The sequence below is a fragment of the Acipenser ruthenus genome, chromosome 17 (assembly GCF_902713425.1).
Source record: "Acipenser ruthenus chromosome 17, fAciRut3.2 maternal haplotype, whole genome shotgun sequence".
NCBI lineage: Eukaryota > Metazoa > Chordata > Actinopteri > Acipenseriformes > Acipenseridae > Acipenser > Acipenser ruthenus.
The window spans coordinates 22,136,157-22,163,768 of NC_081205.1; the positions used below are offsets into that span (position 1 = coordinate 22,136,157).

Here is a 27,612-nt window from a genome sequence, read left to right on the forward strand (position 1 = left end):
AGTAGGGGGAAAGAAAGCACACCAGTCCGTTGTCTTTGTAGTAAGGAAAAGCTTTAATCACGAGCCCGGGAGGTTACACCTGTGGTACAACACAAGGCCCGATTTGCAACTTGCAGTCTTTTTTATACAGTACAAGAATAGGCATTTCATATGTTACATCCGCAGAGGCGATAACCTCCCTTACAGCAGTTGGTCTTTTACTGCCATATATGGCATTCCATTTAGAACATTATATCTTTGTCTTCCATATATGGGGTTTAGCTCTGTTCCTGTTCTAGCTTAAGGTACAGTCAGCAGTCCCATTTCTTCGTTCAGATTGTCACGTACACTCTGCCTGTGGTTTGGCTAGGGCTTACTGTTAATGTCGAAACTAGGTTTGTGCAAGCAACAGAGGCACTTCCATATTAGCACAATTTAACGGTTATAACTGGCGGCACACACAACTTAGCCTACTTAAACTATTTTCCTACTTCAATCTGTAATTCGCCAATCTCAAAGGTTAGCTCTAATCTTACAGGACAACCCATCCACGTGGTTTGGCTGTAATGAACAAATAAATTGCCAACGAGAAGGATATAAACAGTGGTTCTAGGAGACTGAAGAACTTGCGAATGAAAAAGCATTTGGTATCGAATTCCAAAAAGGTTCCTTTTCAGTCATGAAAAACATGATTATTTTCTCGACTCTTATTTTGCTTTTTCAAGTTGCATTATATAACTGCAATGCAGAAAAGGTAAGTAATTTTATAATCCTTTAAAACTATAAGTCTTAAATTGGTAATAGCAATTATACAGTGTAATGTTCTTCAAACATTGTGAGAGAACACATTTTGACTCAAGCAAGTAAATACATCTTTATTGTCAACGTTTTATTGATATGTTTTATAAAAACATCTTCCTTTGTTCTATTTATATGTACATTACCTTATACTAACCTGTACATACTTTTTGTAAGAATATAAACAGTACTTATGTATTCACAATATATACCATATATCCTAAAGTAAGGGGCAGATTGCCGTCCAGACTGTCCTGAATCCATCATGAAAATCCATGCATTTTGAAATTGTTATCAATCTAAGTCTGTAAGTAATCAGTGTCATTTCAGTGTGATTTGAAAGGAAAATGGAAAAACGAACTTGGATCCAACATGACTATTTCCGTGATAGATAAAAATGGATACTTCTCTGGCTCATACTTAACTGCAGTGACAACACAAAAGAAAGTGGAAATTAAGAAATCACCCATCTCTGGAGTTATGGTTCCTTCTTCTCAGCCGATATTTGCTTTCCATGTTAATTGGACTTTCTCAGGTAAAGCAATACTTTTGTCCATTGCACAGTATATCAGAAACTCCTAGCACAATGAGCACTTGTATAACTCTGCCAAACTTCAACTTGGAACATCTCAGAATCATAAAGCTGAAATTTAAATCTAAAAACATTAGGGCTAGTCGGAAAATATACTTTAATGAACATGGTATTTTGTATTTTTGTCACTTATTGTTTTTTTTTTTGCAGACTCTATAACAGCCTTTACTGGCCAGTGCTTTGTTGACAGCAGTGGTGAACGTCTTGAAACCATGTGGCTGCTCAAAGCGACAGCAGGATCCAGTGATGATAACTGGGCGTCAACCAGGTAATACGAAGACAGTCAAGCTCTATTTGTAAGCAAGTAAAACGAGTATACAGCTATAACAGTACATAATTATAAATGACAGTTCTGAGTTGTTTTTTGCTAGTTTTACATAAAATTATTTATTCCACCACTTGCCTTTGCTTCATTGTAATGCAATAACTGCATTTTGTATATTCAAATACTTCTCTCTAGAATGGCCTGGGGTGGAGTTCTGTAAAGACATAAATATTTGCGACCCTTTTATTATTTTATTATGCGTTTTCCGCTTGTGAAAAAAAAGCAAACGTTTTTGGCACGAATATCAAATTCCACTAACAATACATACTTTGTATATAGCAACAGGTCGCCAACATAGGTTTTCAGCAAAATAGGTTTTATGGGTACAGCTACGATTTTGGCACAGTGATTTTTAGTACATTTCACGGGGCAGAAAAAAAAAAGAATTCATGGAAAGGTCACAAAATAATGTAGCTTTATAATGTGTATATATACAAAATCAGCATGTTAAATAATGTTTTTTATTACCGATACATGTGTCAGCAAACCAATACACGTGCAAACAAAATTCAATATATGTGCCAGCATTTCAATATAGTTGTGGATACAATGAATGATTTTTTTTTCATGAACTCCGCCTCATAGTTTACAGTAACGATCAGTGTTCATTTACGTGCTTGCTCAGCAACAAAATACAAATCTCATTCCCTCACCTGCATAGCTACACATAAATGCTGTGTGCACACACAACCAAACAATTTACAGATACTCACATATTTGTATTTTCAGTGGCTGACATACTGCATTTTTACAGGAAATAAAGGCAGTGCCTAACAAAATGTGTTTTTACATCCATTTCCAAGATTTCACTGACTTTTGTTCAAATTCACGATTTTCACGATTTCCGTGACCTCCATGACAAAATTATTTATGGGTGTGATTGGCCAAATATTTTGGTTGCAAATATTTATGGATTTACAGGATCTGAGCAAAAAATATGTTATTTGATAGATTACAGTATATCTTTGTGTATGGTAAACACGGCCAAAAATATTATACATTAATAGAATCAGGGTTATCAAATTGTTATAACATAACATAACATTAGTTTTACATTTAGATGCATCTAGATTCCTGTCTAAATGTTCAGTTGTAAAACTGCCCAAAATGACTCTTGTTAACGCTGTTTATTTTCTCTCAATCTGTAAAACAGGGTTGGCAGTAATGTGTTCCGTCGGTTGATCTAAAGAAAACGAAATTCATCATGAACTTTGAAATGAAGATCGCAAATGAAGCGATGTTATCAAAAAAGGCTGAAATAATTTGCTCTCCTTTGTACTCTTTCTTCTCATCATGAAATTTAAAGATACTTAAATGCAATATATCTGTTGACATTCTCTCTCTGATCTCATTTGATTTGTTTTTCCATTGTTCATTAAATTTAAAGCATTAAAATACATGTATCTGTATCTATTTATTTAGTGTTATGAAATAAACAACAATGGTAATATTCTCTATTCCTAGGGCAAACAAAAGTAGTTTTTATATTATTTTGAGCACAGTCTGTACAGAAAATGTAATCATAATAATAATAACTAGAAGTTGCTAGCAACTTTATGGCTTCCAAGGTGTCCATGTGACCAATGAGCTTCATTCAGTTGTGTACATTACTTCCCATAGACCTCTACACCGCTATGAAGTTTATAGGTTTCTATATGTGTTCCATAATAACCATGACCCTATCTGCACTCTCTAAAGAGTTATAAGCAAGTTTTGCATTTGACCTTTTGGAGCGGTCAGAGGTCATGGGCAATAGCATTTTTTGATAGAGCATTTGTGGGTTCCTATATGTGTTGCATAGACCATGATCCTAGTAGATCCCTCTGTGCCTTCATTAGGCACAAGGGTCCTTGAGATTGTACGCTCACACCACAAACATTATTTTGGCAATAGTGAGACGTCCCTCATCTGCTGTCCACTCACGCTCCCTCGCGACGGCTTTGAAATACTTTCCCAAAAGTATGGTTGTTGGTCGTCTTCGAATTGAAAGGGAACCCCCCAGTTCCCTGAAAGAGAACACGACCAACAAACCTTGCGAGGTCGCATCGCTCGCTCATGAGTGTTAGATGCAGCTCTGACATAAAATGCTCAGTGAATACCTGACTGCGAGCTACCACCAGGCTTGCCAAGCGCTGGCCTAGGGCTTGCCCTTGAAGACCGGTGATCTGGAGCAGCATACTGGAGAGGAGGCGGAGCTCGGTGGCCACAGGCTCTGGGAGCGGGGTCCCCGTGAGCATGCCATCTAAATATGCAGTGAGAATACCCGCCGTGTTAGCCAGGCGGGTCACCTGCGCTTCCGCTGCAAAAGCCCTCCTCAAATGTGTCTCTGTGACCGCACATTGAGGGCCGCAATGGTGGAGTCAACCGGGTGGAATCCTGCCAAGCCCAGCTTCTCTGCGCCTTCCAATGAAGCAAGTCGGGCAGCTTGCTTCAAAATACTTGGCGCTGATGCCGGTTGATCCCAAGAGGAGCATACCTCCTCCATAAAATCAGGGAACGGTGGGAATAGCTGTGTTGTGGATGCTACTGCCTGCGTCCGAAACACAGACCGGTGGAGCTCTGCCGGTGTTTTCCAGATGTAACCACGGTTCCCTGAAAGAGAACACGACCAACAAACCTTGAGAGGTCGCATCACTCGCTCATGAGTGTCAGATGCAGCTCTGACATAAAATCCTCAGTGAATACCTGACCTGTGGCAGGCATATCCCCAAAGTATGGTTGTTGGTCAGCTTCTCTTTCAGGGAACAGGGGTTACATCCGTAGCGTTTTTGTTTGCCAGTCAGCCTATTTCAGTCTTGTCTCATTGGCATAAGCCACTAAGTTATCTATTTATACTTACTGGTATAGTGTTTTAGGTATACAATTTATTTAAAATTAAATAAGTCTATAGTCGCCCATTCAGGGTGTAACAGTGCGAGCAGCCCTGTACATTGTTTTGTTTATTTTTGGAACGGAGTCCCCTCCGCCCCTGTGCAGATTATTGTTTTTGTTTATTATGATTTAGTTGTATTTATATGACGGCGAGCGCCGCAAGGGTTTTTTTATTATTTTGCATTTTGACGGCGTAGCCGATTTGTTTTGTAGCGTGGATGGGTAGTCCCATCCACAGTAGTAATTAAACTCATGCAGAAGGTGGCCATCTCCCGAATTAATTAAGTGATTAATTTTGTTGCTAATCGGGAGATGGTCACCTGAATATAAAAAGCCTGCAGCTCTCCATGTTCCGGGTGGGTGTTTTAGAGGAGTGTATGAGAGAGAGCGAGGAGAGCAAGAGCGAAAACAAAAACGAAACTAAAACGAAAGTAAAAGGATCAGTGACAGCTATTTGCCCAGCCTGACCTTTGTTTATATATTTTGTGTTCGTGATTTGTTTTTGTTTGAACCTTTTATTTTGCTCTGTGAGCAAGTGTTTTTGTGTTTAAATATTTTATTTATTTTTTAATTAAAACGGCGCAAGCCTTTTTGAACTGCAGTACCTGGTGTCAGTTGTCCTTCCTGCTTCTGCCGTGACGTCACCACTCGTCATTCCTGTCACACAGGGACATCAAAATGAAAGAAATGAAACCTTATTTGAGTTCGGTATCATGTAGAACTTGAATTCCTCTGACAATAATCGACATTCACACAATGTGTCTGAAATATAAAGCAATATTTTATTTAAGAATAAAAAGGGTGCACAACTAATCTAATATTACAGAAAGAAAAGGCTATTGGTTAGAAGTCTTTGTGAATGGTATGCAGTTCATTGACTTAATATGATATTTCATATCAAAATGCAAGATAATTAATGCAACTTCCCATTCAGAACGGAATCCAACATTGCAATAACTCAGTTATGAAATTAGTTTTACCGCGTTAATTTAGTTTAGACGTCATCTACCAAACTAACAATATGTTATCAACCTCAATTGATTCTATATTCAAATTAACTCAGAAATGGGGCAATGATCAAATTATCTGCATGTATTAGGCAACTCTATTGAATTACACATTTCAACAAAAAAATACATTTCTTGCACACTCCAAAACAGTAAGTTATATTCTATTACTACAACAGTTTATCCACTCACTTCATAGAATTAGCTATGGTTAATTTCTCGAGTCATACAATGTTTTATATTTGATATGTTGAATACTTATCGTTTTCAACAAAGACGTCGATCTTGTAGTGGTGATAGTAACACTGTAGTTTCTCCTCTCTCGCTGGATCTGATGTTCACCCAAAGTAAAGGAGATGGTTGTTCTTGAAATATTACATCAGCTCTCAGCAAAACAATAGTTATTTTCAAAAGATAGGCAGCTTGTTGATTTCCAACAGTCTTGCAACATTATCTTGACTTGTCGGACGATTTCCAACTGGATGTAACTCGGTTCAAAGAATGCATTGCAATTGAAAACCTTGGTAGTTTGTGACAGTGTTCTTGTTGCAAACACTCTGGATTTTCCAGAGGCATAACTGCTGGCTTTGCTTCAGTTCGTTTCATGCTGCGACATAAAAACTAAGACCCGGTGTAACAGGGGGAGATCTGGGGGAGATGCTGCAGGAAGAGGACGGCAGTCCCGTGGGATCTGCCTGCCAGTCTTGGCAGTGACACAGAGAGGTGGGGAAGAGGGTGTGTGAGCTTTCCCCCTCTCTGAGTGGCTGGGAGGCGGGTCTTGGGGGGATTGCTGGTCCTAAAAATGAATACTTTGTTCTTTCCTCAGCTCTGCCCCTTTAGACCTATACAAAAAGCAAGCAGTCGCGCTGCTTGGCAAGACCATGGACGGATGGGAGAAAACTTCCACAAGAACGTAAAGAAAATAACTTAAGGAAATAGAAAGTGGGGAATCCTTGAGCAGACCCTGATATTGTTTTAAGTCAGCTGAGGAAACAGCCTAGTGTAGGACGGAGGCCCGGGTCGTACGGGTAGTGGCGACTGTGGATAATCACGCTGCAAAGTGCAGCAAATTTATTTTGTAGTTTTGATTATTGTGTTTTATTTTTGCTGTTTCTTTTTGCCTTTTCATTTTTTCATTATTTCTGAGCACCTGCGAGTGCACCTGAACTGTACTGAGTACCCTGCCGTGGTTTTCCCATTGGTTCTGGATACCATAGTTGGTAGCCAGACCACGGACAACAGCGCCCTCTGCGGGCTAAAAGAAATCAGTAAAATCATAAGATTAAACTAAACCTGAGCACCTGTGCGGTGTTTCACCTACAACTTCTGTCTCCTGTGTCAGTGAATATCCACACCCTTCCACACGTGGTGTGAGAAGTGGGATTCACTGACATTGCCCATACAAAGCAGTGCACCCACAAACGGAGCAGAAATGGATGCCGTCCAGTTTGCTGCCATGATGGACCTGCTGTGCCAGACCCTAACTACTGCGGTGTAGGGGGCTGCTAGACCAGCAGGTCCTGATCCCTGATTGCAGAGACCGAAAAAGATGATGGCCGCTGATTGACCCGAAGCCTACCTAGAGGTGTTCGAGGCCATGACGACCTCTGTCGGGTGGGCTCAGGCACAGTGGGCTAGCTACCTCCTGCCCCAGCTGACAGGGGAGGCACAGGCAGCAGCGAGAACGCTATCTCCTGAGAGGATGATGGATTACCCCACGCTGAAAGCGGCCATCCTTAATCACGTGGGGGCCACACCAGAGGGATATCAGCGAAAGTTCCGGGAGGAACGTTTCTCGGCAGAGGAGCATCCCAAAACCATCGCCCACCGTCTAAACCTGGACGCGGGCACCAAAGCCAGGTTGGTGGAGGTGATCGTGGTGGAGCGCTTTTTGGAGTGCTTGGCCCTGGCACCTGCCACTTTGGATCAGGCGGTCGAGTTGGCGGAGCAGTATCAGGCAGCGGAGCCAACACCAGCAAGACTGCCTGGAAGGAGCACAATTACTGTATCACTCCCTCCACTGGCCCCGGAGAGGGCAAAGGGACTGGGGGGAAGGGGTAGACAAGTATTTGGATGGGGGGTGTCGGCGGGACCAGGCGACCAGGTAAGCATGTTCAATTACTTCAGTCACTTCAGCAGACAGGTTTTGTTATTCCTGTGACAGTGGATGGTACAAAAACCCAGGCTCTCTTGGACTTAGGGTGTGGTCAGTCCCTAGTACAGGAGAGCCTAATCTCACTGGGGCATAAGCAAATATTGGGACAGGTGCATATTAAATGTATTCATGGGGATGTCCGTTCTTATCCCAAGGTTAGCATAACGGTGAAAATTAGCCAGCAGGTGACGCAGGTGCAGGTGGGGTTGTGTCCTCGATTGCCAGTATCGGTAGTTCTGGGACAGGACTATGGGCAGTTCAAGAGTTGGTTTGCTGCCCTAATGGCCCCGTCCTCCTTATTGGCTAAGAAAGAGGAAGTGATTGGAGAGATCTTTCTTTCGTAGCCCGGAGTGGTTTTGCTATTAATTTAAACCCTGTAAAACTAAATGGGAGTGCCGGGCTGCTAAGAATGAGGGCTGGCAGTGGAGGGGGTCTGAGAAGTTTCAGGTGGGGGTGATTGGTGAAGAGTCTGGGGGGGAGGCCGCGGAGCTAGCGCAGGGGTCTGGCTCAGCTGCCTCCGCTCAGGATCGACCTGATCCCGAGCTGGAAGCCATGGGAGCTGATTTTTTAGCTCGCTCTCATGACTTCCGACTCAAGCAAGGGCGTGACAACGTGCTGGGCAGGCTCTTTGACCAAGCAGCGGTGGTTAATGGTCGAGTGATCTAGCCCAGATGCGCCGCCATGTACCCTCACTTTGAAATTGCTCGAGACCTGTACCGTGTTGACAAATTGCCCCAGACCGGGGAAGTGCGTCACCAGTTGCTCATTCCTCAGCCCTTTAAGGAGGATTTGCTGCAGCTGGCTCATGCTATTCCCCTGTCTGGTCATTTGGGAAGGGATAAGACTAAAGCAAGGCTTGTGTCAAGGTTCTACTGGATGGGGCTGGACGCTGACATCAGACGTTTTTGCGAACATTGTGGGGAGTGTCAGAAGGCCAGTCCTAGAGCCGTCCCACGGGCCCCACTGGTGCCGTTGCCCCTAGTGGAGCGTATTGGAATGGATTTGGTTGGGCCGCTGGAGAGGAGTGCGGCGGGATACACACACCTGTTGGTCATTTTGGATTACGTTATCCTGAGGCCATTCCTCTCCTCCCCGCCTCGGCCAAATCTGTTGCCAACGAGCTTGTGAAGTTCTTTTCCCGAGTCGGGATCCCCAAAGAAATACTAACCGACCAAGGCACCAACTTTATGTCCCGACTAATCCACTGAACATGTAAGCTTTTGGGAATTAAGACCATTCGGACATCGGTGTTTCATCCTCAAACCGATGGTCTGGTGGAGCGTTTTAACAAGACCCTTAAGAACATGTTGCATAGATTTATTGATAGTGATGTGCGTTACTGGGACCAACTGATTCCTCCCCTTCTCTTTGCTATCAGAGTGGTACCCTAGGCTTCCATGGGCTTTTCGCCATTCGAGCTGCTGTATGGGCAGAGACCCCGGGGTGTACTTGATCTGGTCAGAGAGATGTGGGAGGAACAGCAGGATAATTCGACCAAAACAGTCCGGTATGTGTTGGACCTGCGCAAACGTCTTGAGTCTGTTGGAAAATGGGCACACGACAATTTGCTGCAGGCTCAGCGCAGACAGGAGACACAGTACAACCGAGGAGCTTGGTTATGCACATTCCAGCCGGGGGATAAGGTACTTATTACCCAGTTCTCAGTCGTAACTTCTGGCTAAGGACCTTTAGAGGTTACACGCCGGATTGGTGCGGTGGATTATGAGATCTGCCAGACGGAGCGACGGAGAGAAAAACACATTTATCATGTTAACCTCTTGAAGCCCTGGATGCAACAGGAGGCGTTAGTAGTAGCATAGGCAGATGACGTCACAGACCTGGGACCTGATCTTTCTGTGTTGGCGAAAACAGGGTCGGTACAGATTGCAGACAATCTGACACCAACACAGAAATGTCAGGCTCGGGCACTGGTGACGGAATTTCCTGATGTGTTTTCTCCTGTCCCAGGGCAGACTCGAGTAGCCCATCATCACATTGAAGTTGAGCCGGGGGTGCCAGTTCGCCAGAGGCCATACCGTATACCTGAGCATAAAATACAGGTAATAAAAACGGAGATTGATGAGATGCTGAGACTGGGGGTAATAGAAGAGTCCCAAAGTGACTGGAACAGTCATATTGTTTTAGTGCATAAGCCAGACGGGTCAACTCGGTTTTGCATTGACTTCAGGTGAGTTAATGAGAAATTGAAGTTCGATGCTTATCCCATGCCCCGGGTAGATGAGTTGCTGGAGCGTCTAGGCACGGCTCATTTTATGACGACACTGGATTTAACAAAGGGGCACTGGTAGATACCCCTGACCCCTGTCATCTGTGTAAGATAGCGGCGGTGTTGCGATCTTTGCGGGAGGCTGGGCTCACTGCTAACCCAAAGAAATGTGCCATTGGGAAGAGTGAGTCGGAGTATTTGGGATATTGAGTAGGAAGCGGCCAGATCAGACTGCTGATTGCTAAGGTGAAAGCCTTGGCTGACTGGCCGGTCCCTACGACCAAAACCTAGGTGCGCTCTTTCTTGGGTCTAGCTGGCTATTATAGGAAGTTCATTCTGAACTTCGCCATGCTTGCTACGCCTTTGACAGACCTCACCCGGAAGGCTGCCCCAAATACGGTTCAGTGGACGGAGCTGTGCCAGAGGGCCTTTCTCGCTCTGAAGCGAAGATTGTGTAGCAAAACAGTGCTGTGCAGTCCTGATTTCAGCAAGAGGTTCACCCTGCAGACGGATGTGTCAGACACAGGTCTCGGGGCAGTATTGTCTCAGGAGGAGTGGGGAAGCGAGCACCCGGTGCTGTATATCAGCAGGAAGCTCCTTCTCCACGAGAAGAACTACAGTACCATCGAGAAGAAGTGTCTCGCGGTAAAATGTGCAGTCGAGGCGCGCTGCTCGGCAAGACCGTGGAAGGACGGGAGAAAACTTCCACAAGAACGTAAAAAAAATCATTTAAGGAAATAGAGAGAAAGTGGGGAATCCTTGGGCAGACCCCGATATTGTTTTAAGTCAGCTGAGGAAACAGCCTAGATTAGGACAGAGGCCTGGGTCGTATGGGTAACGGCGACTGGGGATAATCATGCTGCAAAGTGCAGCACATTTATTTTGTAGTTTTCCTTACTGTGTTTTATTTTTGCTGTTTCTTTTTGCCTTTTTGTTTTTTCATTATTTTTGAGCACCTGCGAGTGCAATTGAACTGTACCGAGTACCCTGCCGTGATATTCCTGTAGGGTCTGGATACCATAGTTGGTAGCCAGATCACGGACAACAGCGTCCTCTGCGGGCTAAAAGAAATCAGTACAAATCATAAGATTAAACAAAATAAACCTGAGCACCTGTGCTGTGTTTCGACTACAACTTCTGTCCCCTGTGTCAGTGAATACCCACACCCTTTCACACCCGGTTTCAGATCAATGCAGTTTCCTGGTTCAGTCTCTAGCAGAGCAGAGAGCAGGGCCCTCTTCAAAGCTGATTTCAGACTTCTCCCATGACTTTCAAGCTTATTCTCCTTGCTTGCTTCAAAGTTTCTTTCTTACCTTCAGACCATCTTCAGAACTTTTTGACCTCGGAGAACAGATCTCAATTCAGACCTCAGAACCCTTGCTTCTTTGTCTGTCCCAGTCTTTTGAATTAAGCGCCAACCCATCTTGAGTGGATCGTTGAATTCATGGGTGGTGTTTAACATCACGCAGCATGTCTAAACATTGGTTAGCTCGTCCACAGCTCCTGACTGACAGTTCGACCAAAGTTCCTTTGTCTTGTCAAAGGTGATCTACTGCTCTCCCCCCCCTCTCCGCATTCTTGAGGGGAGGAAGAGACCTGCTTTTTGTCAATGTCCAGCATTGCCTGTTTGCAGAGATTTCAGTTTGTGATTACGCAAGGACATTTTTACGACTCAGATTTAAAGCTGATTCTGTCTCTCTTTGACCAAGAGATGGGGGAAGAGAAAAAACATTAACTTGCAGCTTTCTCAATCAAGTTTAAACTGTGCATATAAATAACCGGAATTGTCCTGCACTGTCCGCTACACTAGTCCGCAGACCAGCTAATATTTGTAAACTGCATTGATCTTTATTATGTAACTGTTTATTACCCCCACGCCATTTTAACAAGATATTTATTTTTTTTCCTCACAAATGCTATACCATGTCCTCAACGAAACAACCTTTTTTTTTCCAGTTCGCCTACATCATGTTGGAAAGGTTGAGGTCAGGTCACCAAGTGACCTCCTAATATAAAAGCTGTTCATTCAGGACCGATAAAGGTCTCTTCATTATTGGCTATTTTAACCCATTTCCTTCTTAGAAAGAAAAGAGAAACTCGAATGACTGCTGTGTTGTTGAAAATATTTTACAGAAACATTTTAAAGAGTTTACTTGCAGGTCTTGGATAAAAATAATAAAATAGATGCACCTGTGATAGGCAGCATTCACTTCTGTGTAAATGTCCCTCGTGTGACTAAATACGCAAACCAGAGTTACAGAAGTCCTGTGGTGTGTAATATAGTCCCTTCCGTCACGATTTTTAAATTACATTTTCAGAAATCTGAAAATAGTTTTTGTGAACTCTATGGAATTCTAGAAGTTGCCCTGCCAAAAATGTGCATTTTAAAATAGATACATAGATAGGAAACGTACCATGGTACAATTATACACGCAGTGACTGAAGGGGGTATAAAGTTGCATCTCCCTGTTGCAAATCAGTATCTCTCTAAATGTGGAACATGAGATATTGGGCTGATTGCAGATGCTTGGTTGGCACATCAAAAAATAGGTACAGTAATGCATTAGAGGTGGTAATCATTGGCACATATTTACTTGTCTTTAACTCATATTTTTGAAAGATGAAAATTCAACAGAAATATATAAAACTAAGAAACAATAAACTTGAGAGTGCTTGAAAGGACTTCATTTCTATTACTTACCGGTAGATGTTTAATACCATTTTTCTAAAGTCAATAGGCGTTTTCCTCCTTTCAAATAACAAGTGTTAATGACTGGAGTGAATTCTTTGAAAATATGGCCCTAAAATCCCTTATTTGGCCTTTCAAAACTAAAAAGATGCCTCTAATTCTATTATAGTAAGTCTTCTTTTTGACCGTTTGTCACCCTGTTTACAATTCCCCTCAGGTTGGTGAGTATACCTCAGAAATGTAAGTTGGTAACATTACCAGTAAACAATGTCAATGTGGTCAACTAATCAGTTACCAGCTTCCAGCTAGTCATACTACACAACAACCCTGTTGAGCAAAACATTAATATTACACAGTCTGGCCAGCAAACGAGCACCCACTCCACCTACCATATTAGTGACTCGTCTAGTAGCAAGTGCTTTAGCTGCACAGCTTGGAATCCTGACCAGTTTTTATTATCTTTGCTGACAACTTTTAATTGTTCTTATATTTATATATTGCATGACTTTACTAGTTTACAGCATAAATAATGGCAAAATCAGAGGAAAGTGAAAGCATTTTGTATTACAGTACATGCAAGCAAAGGAATTACACAATGTTGGAAATCATTGTAAACAGGATTACAGTGCATATGGAATGTATTAACTTGTACATTCGTTTTAGGTAGCATTGCAGGACAATACATGGGTAACCATGTACAATATGTACATTGTAACATATTCTGTGAAATAACATGGCCTTGTGAACAAGAGTTGTTAATTGATGTAATGACTGTCCTTTTTATGGCACTGGTTATTCATACACATTATGCACTTATTCCACCAGTACTTACCATCTTAAAGCAGACAACAGTGGTATTTACTCAGTTATTAACATGTTTTTACCTGGTTATGTAAGCCCTATAATCTAAAGTGCTACCAGGTTTTAGGGAGTGGTTAACATGTAGAAAACAGAAAGTACTGATTAGAGGAGAAACCTCAAAATGGAGCGAGGTAACCAGTGGTGTACCACAGGGATCAGTATTAGGTCCTCTGCTATTCCTAATCTACATTAATGATTTAGATTCTGGTATAGTAAGCAAACTTGTTAAATTTGCAGACGACACAAAAATAGGAGGAGTGGCAAACACTGTTGCAGCAGCAAAGGTCATTCAGAACTGGGCAGACACATGGCAAATGACATTTAATATTATTTGCAACTTACAGAGACTAGGGTGTGTGAACTATGCATCAGCTGCAGAGTCACTTACAATTACGTCTCACCCGAAAGACGGAGCACAAGGAGGTTAAGTGACTTGCTCAGGGTCACACAATGAGTCCTGGGACCTCCTGGTTACAAGCCCCTTTCTTTAACCACTGGACCACACAGCCTCCATAGAGAAAAGTACTGCACGCAGGCAATAAAAATTTGCATTATAAATATCTTCTGGGAGATACTGAAATTGAAGAAGGAATCTATGAAAAAGACCTAGGAGTTTATGTTGACTCGGAAATGTCTTCATCTAGACAATGTGGGGAAGCTATAAAAAAAGGCCAACAAGATGCTCGGATATATTGTGAGAAGTGTTGAATTTAAATCAAGGGAAGTAATGTTGAGAACTCTGTGTGGATATGGACTTGATCTTAACGGGAGTTGCTGTCTTTTCCTCCCCTTCGCTGTGGTTTGTCCGAAGCACCCTGTGCTTGAGAAGTTTTTCCGAACACTTTTGTAGCGCCGGCATTCTCATGGTATATATATCCAAGTGTGCCTCCACACTTCAGCAGGTAAACTTCAAACAATCACAGGTTCTCAATCACAGCTGGACAATAGATCAAAACAGACTGCTAACCCTCCTAAAATCTGTGACACTAATCTTGTGTGCCTCTTGCATTTAAACGTTATAGGTTATTGCCTTGATTGTAGATGACTTCAATGGCAAAGTGGCAAGCAAGTTTCAAGGGGTGAGGAAACACAAAACTGCAGATACAGCTACCTTTGGGAATTGCAAACATAGGACTAATTACTGCTTCACAAAGAGCGAATCTACAGTCATATCTCAGAATCTTAGCCCTGTGGAGAAATTAATTTCATGCAACTAAAAATGAACGAAAAGAAAACAATACTGTATATTCCTTAATATGATTATCCTTTCAAATAGAAAGCTTTTAATTAGTACATGTACAGCTTTGAACCCTCTATATTTTGAATACATTGATTAATGTTGTTGCTTTGTGTAGCTCTTTACAGTGTTTATCCAACACTTTCTGCATTTTAATAACATTTTAAGGAGAAAAAAATCAATATCGAATGCGATTATGAAGCATGTTATTAATTCAAATTTCCTGCACTGTTTCGTGAAATAACAAGCTTAATTAAGAATGTTATTTGTGTCTGACTCGGGATTAGTGAATTTTGCTGAGAGAAAATAAATAGCTATAATCCTGTGCTACTAATAAGCTTACTGTTGCTCCCTTTTAACAAATTGCTCATTCTGAAGGGGTGAAGGCGTCTCTCTGGTTGTGTACAGGGGACAAAATTGAGAACAACAACAACTAAACATGAATGAGCTTGAGCCAGTTGAAAATGGCAATGAGGAATATGGAGGACCCTTTGAAATAAAGCCATTTTAAGGAGCAAGTACCGTCAAATTACATTTTCATTGTGTTTTTTTTATTTTTATGCCCCTTACTTATTTGGGATGTTTGCTATCATTCCTAGTTTCTTATTGTTATTCCCCAAATAGTTCAGGATCTGAACTTCACTTCTCATTATCTGCCATAGACATTTGTAACTAAGCCAAAGTGTCATTCTGGAAGTAAGAGCCAGCACCATCTTATGCACAGTGGTGTATTGCCAGATCATCCAATGTATCTTTAGAGCAGTGCACTAGATGGCTCTTCTATGTAGCCACTTTAGCTGACCTCGCCTCTATTACATACTGTATGTCTGCAGCAAGCAACTAGAAGCTCCCCAACTCAGGTCAAAGCACTTTAACACAGAAGTATAAAGAAAACACAGTTTTCAAAATAGATAAGACGCACCAATAAGAGTCACTCAGAATGACTGCGAACAAAGAAAGGTAAGGGGACAGGAAAAAAAAATTAACACATGAATGAAGCTGCTTTTTCTTTGTCTGTGGGTGAATTATATTTCAAGTATACAGTATACCTTTTTACCTCTAAGTGCTGTTCATTTGAATTAATAGAAAATGTCAGCTTCTAATATATACTGTGTACTGTGTTGTACTGTGATTCTTGAAATGTATTTGTTTACGACTGTAAGTCGCCCTGGATAAGGGCGTCTGCTAAGAAATAAATAATAATAATAATAATAATAATAATAATAATAATAATAATAATAATAATAATAATAATAATAATAATAATATATTTTACACACTTGAAAAAGCCATTCAACATAAACCAAAGTGTCCTTGTTGAGTCAGCTAGCTGGGAAATGAAACACTTTTTTTTTTTGGTATACTGGTATTTAAAACTTTAAAAAATTGGATTAGTATAGGTAACACTCGACACTTGACTCGATTTTCTGTCTTCAACCTGTCTCTTTAATCACTTTTAGTACCAACACATGGAAACTATAGCAACAATGACCTGCTTATGTTATGGGTACTACACACACCTTATCTCAGCTAGACTCTAATATTCATCATATATGGGTCGGTCTATAACAAAAATGTAGGCTTGCTAAACTGGCAACCTTGTTGTGTTTTCAGTAGTACATGGTGTACATTCTTTCTGCCAAAGTTTCACTACAACAAAGATGAGTTCTGAAGAACTCTCATTACAAATACTAGGTTGTGTGTGCCCTCTTCTGGTGAAAAGGATGACCTGCAGTCATATGCCTGGGTGATTCGGAAAGCCCGCTCACCTAGTTCTCTGATCAAGGGGGTGACTGTAATGAGAACTGATGTCACGGGGGTGGGGGGGTGGGGGGGGGAACCCTGTGTGAGAACCCCTGTTCTAAGCAGAGGCAAATCAATATAATTTTTATTAGCACACACATTTTCAGATAGTTGTGATAAGTTTCAGTATCCATGGTTGTATATGTTACAGTTGGGTAATACTTTTTTTTTTATCTATGCAGTTACCTGTGAAGTAACTAATTTTAATTAATGAAAAATGAAATATAGTTTACAGAAAATGAAGGTTGCTTGCAGCCACAATGAGCCCACTACACTACTTGAGATGAGTTGGATTTGAATCCAGACCTCCAGAGTTGTGAAAAGGTGATTGTATTCAGCTTGTCACTTAATGAAGCCCCCCAGCTATCTACACATATTTTCCATTTTGCACATATGCAGGTGGTTCTTTAAAAAATCAGAATGAAATTCACCCCCTTATTAACAATGCAGCAAAGATTCCCCCATTCATTTCCTTCAGACAAATTGAAAGGTCAGTTAAGTTAAATTTGTACACCCCACCACCCACCCCCCATCTTGGTGCTTTTCAATACAAAGCACCCACTGTGGAAACTTTTCACAGCCCACAGTCAATTGCAACTGATGAGCAAGCCTGGAAACGGCACTCACTGACCATTATTTGGTGTAAAGCAACTCCGTATGACTTTTAATGTGTATGAGGCACCAAGGTTTGAAAAGTGTAAGCAAGTGCCAATAATTATTCAGACACTTGCACACTGTACCTAAGTTTGTGTGAGTCTAGCCCTTGTCTTTAACTACCTAAAGATACAAACACAGATATGTGGAATATGCCTCCCCCCCCCCGCCATTCACATGTTCCCCTGACTGACATGTGAGAGCAACGGTTTTATAAAACGACGACTAGATGACATTGCTGAACCAGATAAAAGTATTAAAGGGGTTTCTATGTTTCTTTATCGATGAAAGAAACTTTTCGGTTTTGCACTAGAGCAGGGATACCCAAACTTTAATGCCCAGTGGGCCATTTACCAGTCTACACTGAAGCCAAGGGACAAATACTTCACTAACTTACTCATACCAATTTTAGTGCACTAGGTTTAAAATTGAATTACTATTACTGTCATTTGCAGGTGAAACGTTATACATTTACTCTATTAAGCTTAAGGCACCTGTGGGCTCCCGAGTGGCGCATCCAGTAAAGGCGTTCCACATGGAGTGCAGGATGTGCCCTATGGTCTAGATGTCGCGAGTTCGAGTCCAGGCTATTCCTTTGCCGACCGAGAATGGGAGCTTCCGGGGGGGGCGGCGGCGGCGGCGGCGCCCGCCCTGGGGGGAGGGGGGGTTAGGTCGGCCAGGGTGTCCTTAAAACAAATCTAATCAGGAAAATGTTGATGTACTATGTGTCTCAGGAAATGCGTGTGATATGTGTTTCTTCCATTTTACAACCACTAATCTTTTTTTTGTTACTTTTTTCTTATATTATGCCACAAAGATGCTTTTTTTTTTGCACAGGTCTGTTAACATTTTCTCAAATCAATGCAAATAATAACATAAATGTTCCTAATGCATTGAAACTGGTGGTAAAAGCATGTAAAACTGCAGTCCCAATTCTCATAGTGGGAATCAGGAGTAGGAGTAATGGCATATTTTATTGAACTCTATATGAATTGTGTTGTGTAGGTGGCTTTACAGTGCAAAACCATAATGAGTAAGCAACCACAAAACATCAACTTTTTCTATAGGTCTTTGAAACAGTGACAGTTTATTTTTTTTACCTACACACTCTTTACATGGTGGCTAAACTATATTAATGTGTTATTAGTCTTCATCATTGGAAAATGTACTTTACTCAAAACTAGGTTGACAATTAATTGGAAAAATCTACATGTCCCTGTGACGGGGTGCCTGCCCCTTTATATGTGTAATATATATATATATATATATATATATATATATATATATATAGGTAGTGGGCAAAAAAATGGAAACACCAATGTAAAGTCACTTAATAGTTAATTTTCGGCGGACTGTTTTTGATGAAACTTGCTGCTCACGCCCCAGGTTGAAATTTGCAGTCAATTGATCTGCAGTTGCTCGCCTGTTTTGCCTTACATTTTGAATTAATGCACAGATATCACGATCCTGGAGTATGCATTTCCGCCCACTGTTGCCATTTGCTGATGATGTCTTTCCCTCGGAGTTCCATGCCGACATCACCTTAGACACCGTTGCTCGTGAAACATCAGCAAGTTGAGCTGTCTTGGTCACTGAAGCTCCTGCCAGACGCGCCCCAACAATCACCCCTCTTTCAAGCTAGCATGGCTGCATGAGGTCTCCTCTTGCAGCCATGCTAGCCATAATTATAGGCAAGCAGGCCTGTCCAGCATTTTCATACGTGACCCTAAGCATGCTGAGATGTTATTTGCTTAATTAACGCATGAGCCACACCTGTGTGGAAGCCCTTGCTTTCAATATACTCGGTGTCCCGCATTTACCCAGGTGTTTCCATTTTTGTCCACTACCTGAGAATAGATAGATAGATAGATAGATAGATATATAGATAGATAGATAGATAGATAAATAGATATGTATTTGTTACTTTTATTAGTAGTATTTTTCTATTGTTTGTTTTGAATCAGCAGGGAGGTTAAATTCCTCCCTGTCAGAAATACATGTGAGAATGTGGCTGTAGCCTTAATTAGGTAATTGTTAATTATTGATTGATTGGGCTCCAGCCACAGACTATAAAAGCCAGGAGAAATCCTTTGTCTGGGTGGAGTATGTTGGCCAGCCAGCCAGCCACCTACCCACCCACCCAGCCAGCCAGCCACCTAGCCACCCACCCACCCAGCCAGCCAGCCAGCCACCTAGCCACCCACCCACCCAGCCAGCCAGCCAGCCAGCCACCCACCCACCCAGCCAGCCAGCCAGCCAGCCAGCCAGCCACTTAGCCAGCCACCCAGCCAGCCAGCCAGCCACCTAGCCAGCCAGCCACCCACCCACCCAGCCAGCCAGCCAGCCACCCACCCACCCAGCCAGCCAGCCAGCCAGCCAGCCAGCCACTTAGCCAGCCACCCAGCCAGCCACCGAGCCACCCAGCCAGCCAGCCAGCCACCTAGCCAGCCAGCAACCCAGCCAGCCAGCCAGTCACTTGTTGTGTTTATTTTTTATTTATATTTTGTGGAGACCTTTACTTTGGCCCTTGTGACTTTTATTTGGTGTTTGAGAGGTGTATTTATTATTTTTGTTATATTTTGATTAAAAAATATCAGCGCAGCAGTGCAGTTTTGCCCTGTAATACCTTTGTCTTTGTTCTACTTATTTCTGGTCTGACGTCACCCCAGAAGCCAGCCTGTCACTGTCCCATAATGAACAATTTAATAGAGATGGACAACTTCTGATAAGTTTACCATTAAGGCAACACTGTGGGCCCTTCCAATTTGGAGGAAATCAGAAGATGTTTGTTTCTCTATCAGGGCCGGCTTTGTATTTTTTTTCCATTAATAAGTGTGTATTGTTTTTTCAATAACATCTTACAGAATCTACAGTTTTTATATAAAAGAACAAACTCAAACCATACAGACAGGAAAATACAAGCTTGGGACTAGATTATTTATCAAGACCAAATTTGGAATATACTGCCACCGTCAAAATCTTTCACATATGTAACAAGACAACAGGTATTATAGTAGGGGAGCCACAGTCTGGGCATACCATGATAGTCGTAAACCTTAGTCCTTTAAAAAATAATATGAAAGGTTCTCAGATTTTTTAAACTATTTATTATACCCATTAAGCAGGGGTCTCCAACCCTGGTCCTGGAGAGCCCCTATCCTGCAGGTTTTATAAGTGTCTTTACATCATCAATTGCTAAAGAGCTGGAACACCTGTTAGTCTTGACTAATTAAGCCAATAATTGATGCAATTAATTAACTGAGAACTCTGTCTCTGTCATAGATTCCAGGGAAGGGGAGATGTCTCCCAGCTCTAAGAACTATTACAGCAGCAGAAACAATGTCAGCTATAGTTAACCTGAATTCAAAATCTTTCATATCTAGAATCTCTGATCTATCCCCCATGAGCCATACCCTGTCCAGCTAGCCTCCTATTTTATGGATCACTTTGGACTAGAATGGAATAAAAACCGGGCATTCCTAAATTGCATGCACAAACATACCAACTTCTTTTCTATTATTATTATTACTCAATATGTCCATTCTGTGGAGCCGAGAGGGAAGAAAGTCCAGTAGTTTATGTGCAATATTTTGTATTAAAAAACATTATACTCAGTCCCTTTGGTGGTCGTAGATGAGAGATTCTACTGTAAACCTGAGTGGGTACAGTTTGTTATGTTTTTTAGCTATTTCTACAGCTGCACATCTGTACAGATAATTTGCGGGCAGTGTAAAGGGGTATTGGGATCCATTTGAAAGATAGACTGTGGTTTTCTTTGTAACACCGGTCAGACGCTTAGGTTTATTACACACTTTCATAGCTGTAAGTCATCTCTACAGCAGTCCACAAGTGCTTAATGCAGGTTACAGAGATCTAAAAACAAAACACTTTCAAAACCCAACAAAACTAAAGTTTATTTCCAACACAAATAACAAACTAGTATCACTATTAGCCACAAGGTTTTTTTTTTATCTTAAGGGTTTATTAAAAGAAACTCAATTATTTGTAATTTGTTTCTTGCCAGTTTTCCATACTGTTTCAATTGTTTTATTCCACTTGCGTTTACTGGTTTATGCAATTGTGATACCATTAGAAAAGGATTCTGTGTGGTGCTATTCTACCAGTGAGCAATGGCTAAAACTTAAGCATTAGCTGCTGCTGTGCTACCATTGCGCTTTAGTACAGAACCATTGTAGTTTAATTTCAGATGTAATCTTCTAGTTGATTTCATGGTCTTCATATCTACAATTCACCATGGCTCGTGGATACACCTCAATACATGTTCTTATCTGTCTTGTGTCACTCAGGTTTCTGTATCACTCTTAATCCCGATATAGAACACAGTTTTTTGTTTGTAATTCAGTACATAAGGCGAATGCTTATCTTTTGACACTTTTATAGTGTGGTTAGTCTATGAATAGAATGCAGTGCGTACATACCGTACAGATACATCGTATTCTGTGCACATTTCATGGTATTTGATAGATAAAATCTGTGGTTTAACCTTGCTTCCCGATGTGCCCTTTGTTCATGAGCTGAGATAGGAAGTCTGAAAGCACAGTGTCAAAACCGGAAATGTGAAAGTAGAAGTTAGTATTCTATTGTTTTAGAAACTTTGTATTGCATACTGATGTAAGGAAGTTTGTCACTGAAAGTTAATGATCCTAATCTAAATATAATCAACCTGCATCGACTGCATATACATTCTTTGCAAAACATAAAAAATGGACCAGATTCACTGTATTTATGGTGCTTTATATTAAATGTAGATATTGCAAAATAATTACAGTTGTAAATATTAACTAGTTTGTACAAGACACACCCACAACCAATATTAGACAGTACAGTATTGTAACTTGTTATGGTCTGTTTTAAAGATTTGTCAAAGATAAATGGTGTAACTAATTAAGATTCAGCTATAGGGGCTATTTGAATTTTTTCAGACATAAAATGGTACGACTGGTTTCTGAGGTTACTTGAATCATACTGTCTCTGCATTTTACCGCATGAAACCTTTCTCCTATATAGAAAAGCGCTTTCTAAGAAATGATACAAGAAATGTAGTACAGCAAACTTGAAATGCAAATGAGCCCCAACCACCTGGTATGTGTTTTTCTTTTTTACTAAATGTAAAATGTATTCAGTCCCCAGTAAACAATAAGTTGGCTTGCTGTTTGTAACCCATCATTCACACACCCTACCCAAATATTTCCCCATGCACTCGAGGGGGAATATATATATATATATATATATATTATACAGGTAGTGGACAAAAAAATAGAAACACCTGGGTAAATGAGGGACAGAAAGTATATTGAAAGCAAGGGCTTCCACACAGATGTGGCTCATGCATTAAGCAAATAACATCCCAGCATGCTTAGGGTCATGTATAAAAATGCTGGACAGGCCTGGTTGCCTATAATTATGGCTAGAATGGCTGCAAGAGGAGACCTCAGTGACTTTGAAAGAGGGGTGATTGTTGGGGCGCGTTTGGCAGGAGCTTCAGTGACCAAGACAGCTCAACTTGCTGATGTTTCACGAGCAACGGTGTCTAAGGTGATGTCGGCATGGAACTCCGAGGAAAAGACATCATTAGCAAAGGGCAACAGTGGGCGGAATCGTGATATCCGTGCATTAATTCGAAGTGCAAGGCAAAACAGACGAGCAGCTGCAGCAATCTTTATAAAATCTTTATATATTTATTATAATCAAAGACACAGCCAGTTTATCCCAGTACAGTTTTCAATTCAAAACATATTTTTCATAAACAAACTATTACAATATATATGTGTGTGTGTGTGTGTGTGTGTTGACATATTTAAGTAAGCACATTAGACATTTAAAAGGACATATAGTTAAAAGTGTAATTTAATTATATTTCATGTAACCATCTCTTTTTTTTAAGACGGACATTTCTGTTGCTCCAATACTAAAACTGTATTCTTTTTCTCATGTCTTCAATATTACAGAAAACCTTGTCTGTAATTAAGTAAAGAATTTGGTTTGGCATGATTTGGATACATTCTTTGGAAGCTACTAGTTGACCACCTCCTTTAGTAAACCTATTTAAATTACATTCTCAAACATATTTATAATAGACAAAACTGATATTGAAAAAGACATGTTTGTCTACTGGACCTAGTAAGAAGTTTAACGTGTATTTACTGTACCATAGGCTCTGTAGCCTGCGGCCACAGGAACATTACAATCTTTAGGATTGTCAGTTCTTGGGTTCAGTAAGAAAATCCTAGGGCTACCACTTCCATGACAAATGTTATTAATATATTAACACCAACATTACTATTGCTAATAACATGGTAAATAGAAACATTGAGCTGTAAGAGCACAAAGCAAATTCTAATGCACTGATCAAACACGTGTGTGGTATGATGCAAAGGTGAAGGGTCTAGTTTGAAAACAGTCCCTCTCTTAAGGATACACTAGGTCAGCTGGTTGGTTCTCGTCCAGGTCAGTTTTTTTTATTTCTGTCTCATGCAGATGTTCTTCTTTCTATTTTGTTTTTTGGCCTTTCCCTTCTTTCTTTCTCCTCCTGCTTTTCCCAGTTTCTTGATTGCTTTCTTTACCCAGATTTTTGCTGGATCAGAACAGACTTTTTTCCCTTTGATTGTTGTGAATCTAAAACAAAAATAAGGAATTATTGTAAACTTGTGTGTTATTCGGGGGGGGCACGAACAAGGGCTCTTCCCCCTACTTCCTTGAAACTTTGCAAATATGTTTGTCACTGGACTTATGTATTTCTAAATGTATAGGCAGTGTGTTGAGTGTCCTCATTATAAGGAGATCATTTCACAGTTTAATTTTCAAGGAGCACCAAGGTTTGATTTGCAGTCACCCTGTACAAACTGTGAGTAATATATCAAGATGTACCTGTACAACTGATTATACTGCAGCTTATATCAATTGTAAAACAGTTAGTAAACCGTGTATAAATACATTAAGGTACACAATTATTAATCTACCTCCTAAAATGTTTATTCATTAATGTTACCCACTCCAGACCGTATTTAATAATATTGTAGAGATATTTTATTTTCCTGTTATTACAAATAACACTATTTAAACTGTTTGAAGTCACTCACAAATCCATATTTTTTAAAAACTATTTGGTTTAAAAATGTTCTTATCCCTTGATATATTTATTGTTCACATGGGCTTCTGGGTGGTGGTTAGTCACAGAGAAAGTGAGATATCTAGAAAATTCAGAGCTCCCAGTGATTTAAATCAACAGTGCAGCCTCCAGTCATGAATCACGTCCCATATGATCAGTCAGTTTCCTGTGACCGTGTACCAAGAATCCAGGCAATCATAATTGGTCATCACTGTCTGCTTCTACATCTACACAAATTCTATTTTATATTGTATAGATGGAAATAGAATAACATACAATGATTTCTGTATTGTACTGCCTACTGGTCAGAACTTACCCATGATAGTCATATTGAAATGCATGCTAATAGCAACTATAGGAAATTCATTCACTTATAGTTAGTAAATGTGTAAAATGTCAGTGTTTTATTTAAAGAGATATTGCTGATTTTGATGAAATATAGCAATAATAATGGTTGCCAGTTAATGCCCAGTCTCTGCCATGCTACATTAGTGCCAGGACCTGGATGATCATAGATCGTGGGTGGTATCGCCCCAGTTACACTTGTACAGTATATCAGGCACTAATCATATTTGGATTTGTACTTGTACACAGTTTATAGTTCAAGTATAGAGTATTACTTACACAACAGCATCAACTGGGCACCTGCCATCTTTTTTTTGCTGCTGAAACCCTTGAATTCGTCTGGGTTGTAGGACTGTATCTGTCAATCTTAGGCAATTGCATTTAGCAATTGAACCCACTGCTGGTAAGAAACAACAAACAAAAAATAGTTATTCAGAGATATTAAAATAAATGTGTTACCCCAATACATTGATGTGACATTTGAAAAATACTTTTTTTTTCTTTCTTTTGTATGTACGCTAAATGCATTGCAATATTGAAAATGCATAAATGTATTGTAGATTACCAAATATTCTGTAAAAGACGCCTCCAACTACACTAGGATGTCTTCTAGCTATAGCTCATATATGGCAAATGCTTTGGTCTTTACTTGTTTTAATGTCCTGGATAATGTTTAGCTAACTATCTTTTGCTGTGTCAGAATTAGTCATTTAGCATGGCAACATGTTGCTATGCTGTAAAGGGACTTTTTGTATTTTAATGTGTCATGAGAAAAACAAAAATCCCAATCAAAGTGAATAGCAAAAATATTTCACTTGTCATATAATGTCCTGTATGTACTGAATCTTACAAACAAAACTATGATATACTGTATTAGAATGCACAATATAACCCTAACCCTATCCCGTTTCTAATTATGTTCTTGTATATCATGCTATTGATATTTACACATTAAGTACATTGTAACTATGCATAATAACATTGTAACTATGTAAGTACATGTTGTAACACAGAAAGGGCTATGCTTGTAAATAAAGTCTGGGTGTTGTGTGTTTTAGTGATGGTTGGCAGGGACGGGGTTAATTCCTCTCCCTGCCAAAAACATGTGAGAATGTGGCTGTTCCCAAACGAGGTAATTGGTGTTGATTGGGAACAGCCACAAACTATAAAAGAGAGCTTCCAGCTCCATTAGAGAGAGATCACTAGGGAGCTGGTATGAGAAGTGGTTGGCTGTTTAGAAAAGGTAAACTGTTTTGTTAAAGTGTGTGTTGACAGGCAAACAGCTTAGCTATCCTGTGTGTTAGTCAGGGACCTGTTAAAGTGAAGGTAGGCTCTACGTTTGAGGTAGGTTTTTGTTTTGTTTGTGTATTGTGCAGTTCTGTGTCTGGGTCTGTTTAAAGGGCAAACAATGGAGGCTGTGTGGTCCAGTGGTTAAAGAAAAGGGCTTGCAACCAGGAGGTCCCCGGTTCAAATCCCACCTCAGCCACTGATGCATTGTGTGACCCTGAGCAAGTCACTTAACCTCCTTGTGCTCCATCTTTCGGGTGAGATGTAATTGTAAATGACTCTGCAGCTGATGCATAGCTCACACACCCTAGTCTCTGTAAGTCGCCTTGCATAAAGGTGTATGCTAAATAAACAAATAATAATAGTGTTACTTAAAAAAAAAATGTATTTTAAAAAATGAATTTTTCTCCATTAGGAACATATGTGAGTCATTCTGAGCAAAGTCAGCCAAAGTCTTCCAACAGGTTAAATCTCTATTAAAGCTTACTGATGATAATAGTAGGACACAACCCCACCTCACCCCTCTGCTTGTGAGACAAATAGGCTTCTGCTACTACTGTGCTTCTATCCAAATTGTAGAACATATACTGTACTCAATAATGGCCATTCTATAGGGAAGCACTTGTAGGTGAAGTTGCTGGACATGCGTTGAGAAACACCTGACATAACACTGATAAGGTCTTGAACAGGGAAGCACCTGCCAACCAAGCACCTCCTAGAAGCCCTGAATTAAAATCTGTCAGGATATACTGTGCTTCCCAAATGACTTACAACAGGGACATTTTCTTTAGTCATGTGATGGACAGCCCAATAACTCAAAAGTATATACTACAGATGTTACAGGTTTTGGATTTTTTCAACAAACTGAAAGGTATAGATATGATTAACAAGAGCTTCCTAGATCTGATTAAAGCTGCAGTCAACGTGCAAGAGCAAAAAATATGGTTATCCCTTACATGTCTTACAGTTAAATAAAATACAGGTCTGCATTGAGTATAAATGGCATTGGTTATCAATTACTAAATTACTAAGCATCATATTTTCAAAGAGTTTACCATGTTACAAAATCAAAACAAACCACTTGAGTGTGCTTTGTAAAATGAGCTGGTGTTAAAAATAAACTAAAATAAATACAAATAAATATTCCTAAAAAACAGTTAGTCTACATTTCAATCAATATTAACCTTGGGACTCTTTACTCAGAAACCAATTCTAAAATTAAACACCACATGTCTTCACTACTGATAGTGTGTGACGATAAAACAAAAAAAAACTTACTTGCAAAGGTGCATGCAGCCAATGCAGCAAGACAAAGGAAGACAAGTATAGATTTCTTCATTTCCTTCAGAGGGGCTTCTGTTCTGTTGTACTCAGGCTCGGAGCTGATCTTTTTACTTGTGTTAACCTGTGGTCAGTGTTGTTTCCTGCCCTCCCCTCACTCGCTCGCTCAGACGTTGGAGGAGTACTGTAGCACACTCATGGAAACCCAAGATACTGGTGTTGGAAAGATTGAGCAGGTATGAGGAATGCTTTCTGAATGAAACACCACTGACAGCGCCTGGGGGTAGAGACCCCCCCCCTAAAAAAAATAAAATAAGAATGGCATACAACTGTGAAATATTATTATTATTATTATTATTATTATTATTATTT

At 40.4% G+C, this 27,612-nt stretch overlaps 2 protein-coding genes and 1 long non-coding RNA gene across 4 annotated transcripts in view; 2 read left to right on the forward strand and 1 right to left on the reverse strand.

Moving 5' to 3' along the window:
* Positions 1-367: 367 nt before the first annotated feature.
* Positions 368-3,093, forward strand: LOC117423785 (avidin). 2 transcript variants are annotated; one of them, XM_058990126.1, is made up of 4 exons: positions 368-733; positions 1,097-1,312; positions 1,520-1,637; positions 2,848-3,093. In XM_058990126.1, exons 2-4 carry the CDS (start codon positions 1,150-1,152, stop codon positions 2,879-2,881), a joined length of 315 nt encoding a protein of 104 aa, XP_058846109.1. In that variant the 5' UTR covers positions 368-733; positions 1,097-1,149; the 3' UTR covers positions 2,882-3,093. The 2 variants fall into 2 exon arrangements, with proteins under 2 accessions (XP_058846109.1, XP_033895869.3); XM_034039978.3 differs by having other exon boundaries at positions 381-733; positions 1,108-1,312.
* Positions 3,094-22,923: 19,830 nt separating this feature from the next.
* On the reverse strand, positions 22,924-27,441 carry LOC117422892 (uncharacterized). Its single transcript, XR_004547707.3, has 3 exons — positions 27,238-27,441; positions 24,952-25,072; positions 22,924-23,834 (listed from the first exon to the last, which is right to left on the reverse strand). It is a non-coding gene; the product is annotated as an uncharacterized LOC117422892 (long non-coding RNA).
* Positions 25,884-27,612, forward strand: part of LOC131697963 (C-C motif chemokine 4-like) — a 36,705-nt gene continuing 34,976 nt past the window's right edge. The window contains exon 1 of the mRNA XM_058990128.1: positions 25,884-25,915. Coding sequence (XP_058846111.1) covers positions 25,888-25,915 — 28 coding nt within the window. The 5' untranslated portion in view covers positions 25,884-25,887. The remainder of the gene's footprint in view (positions 25,916-27,612) is intronic.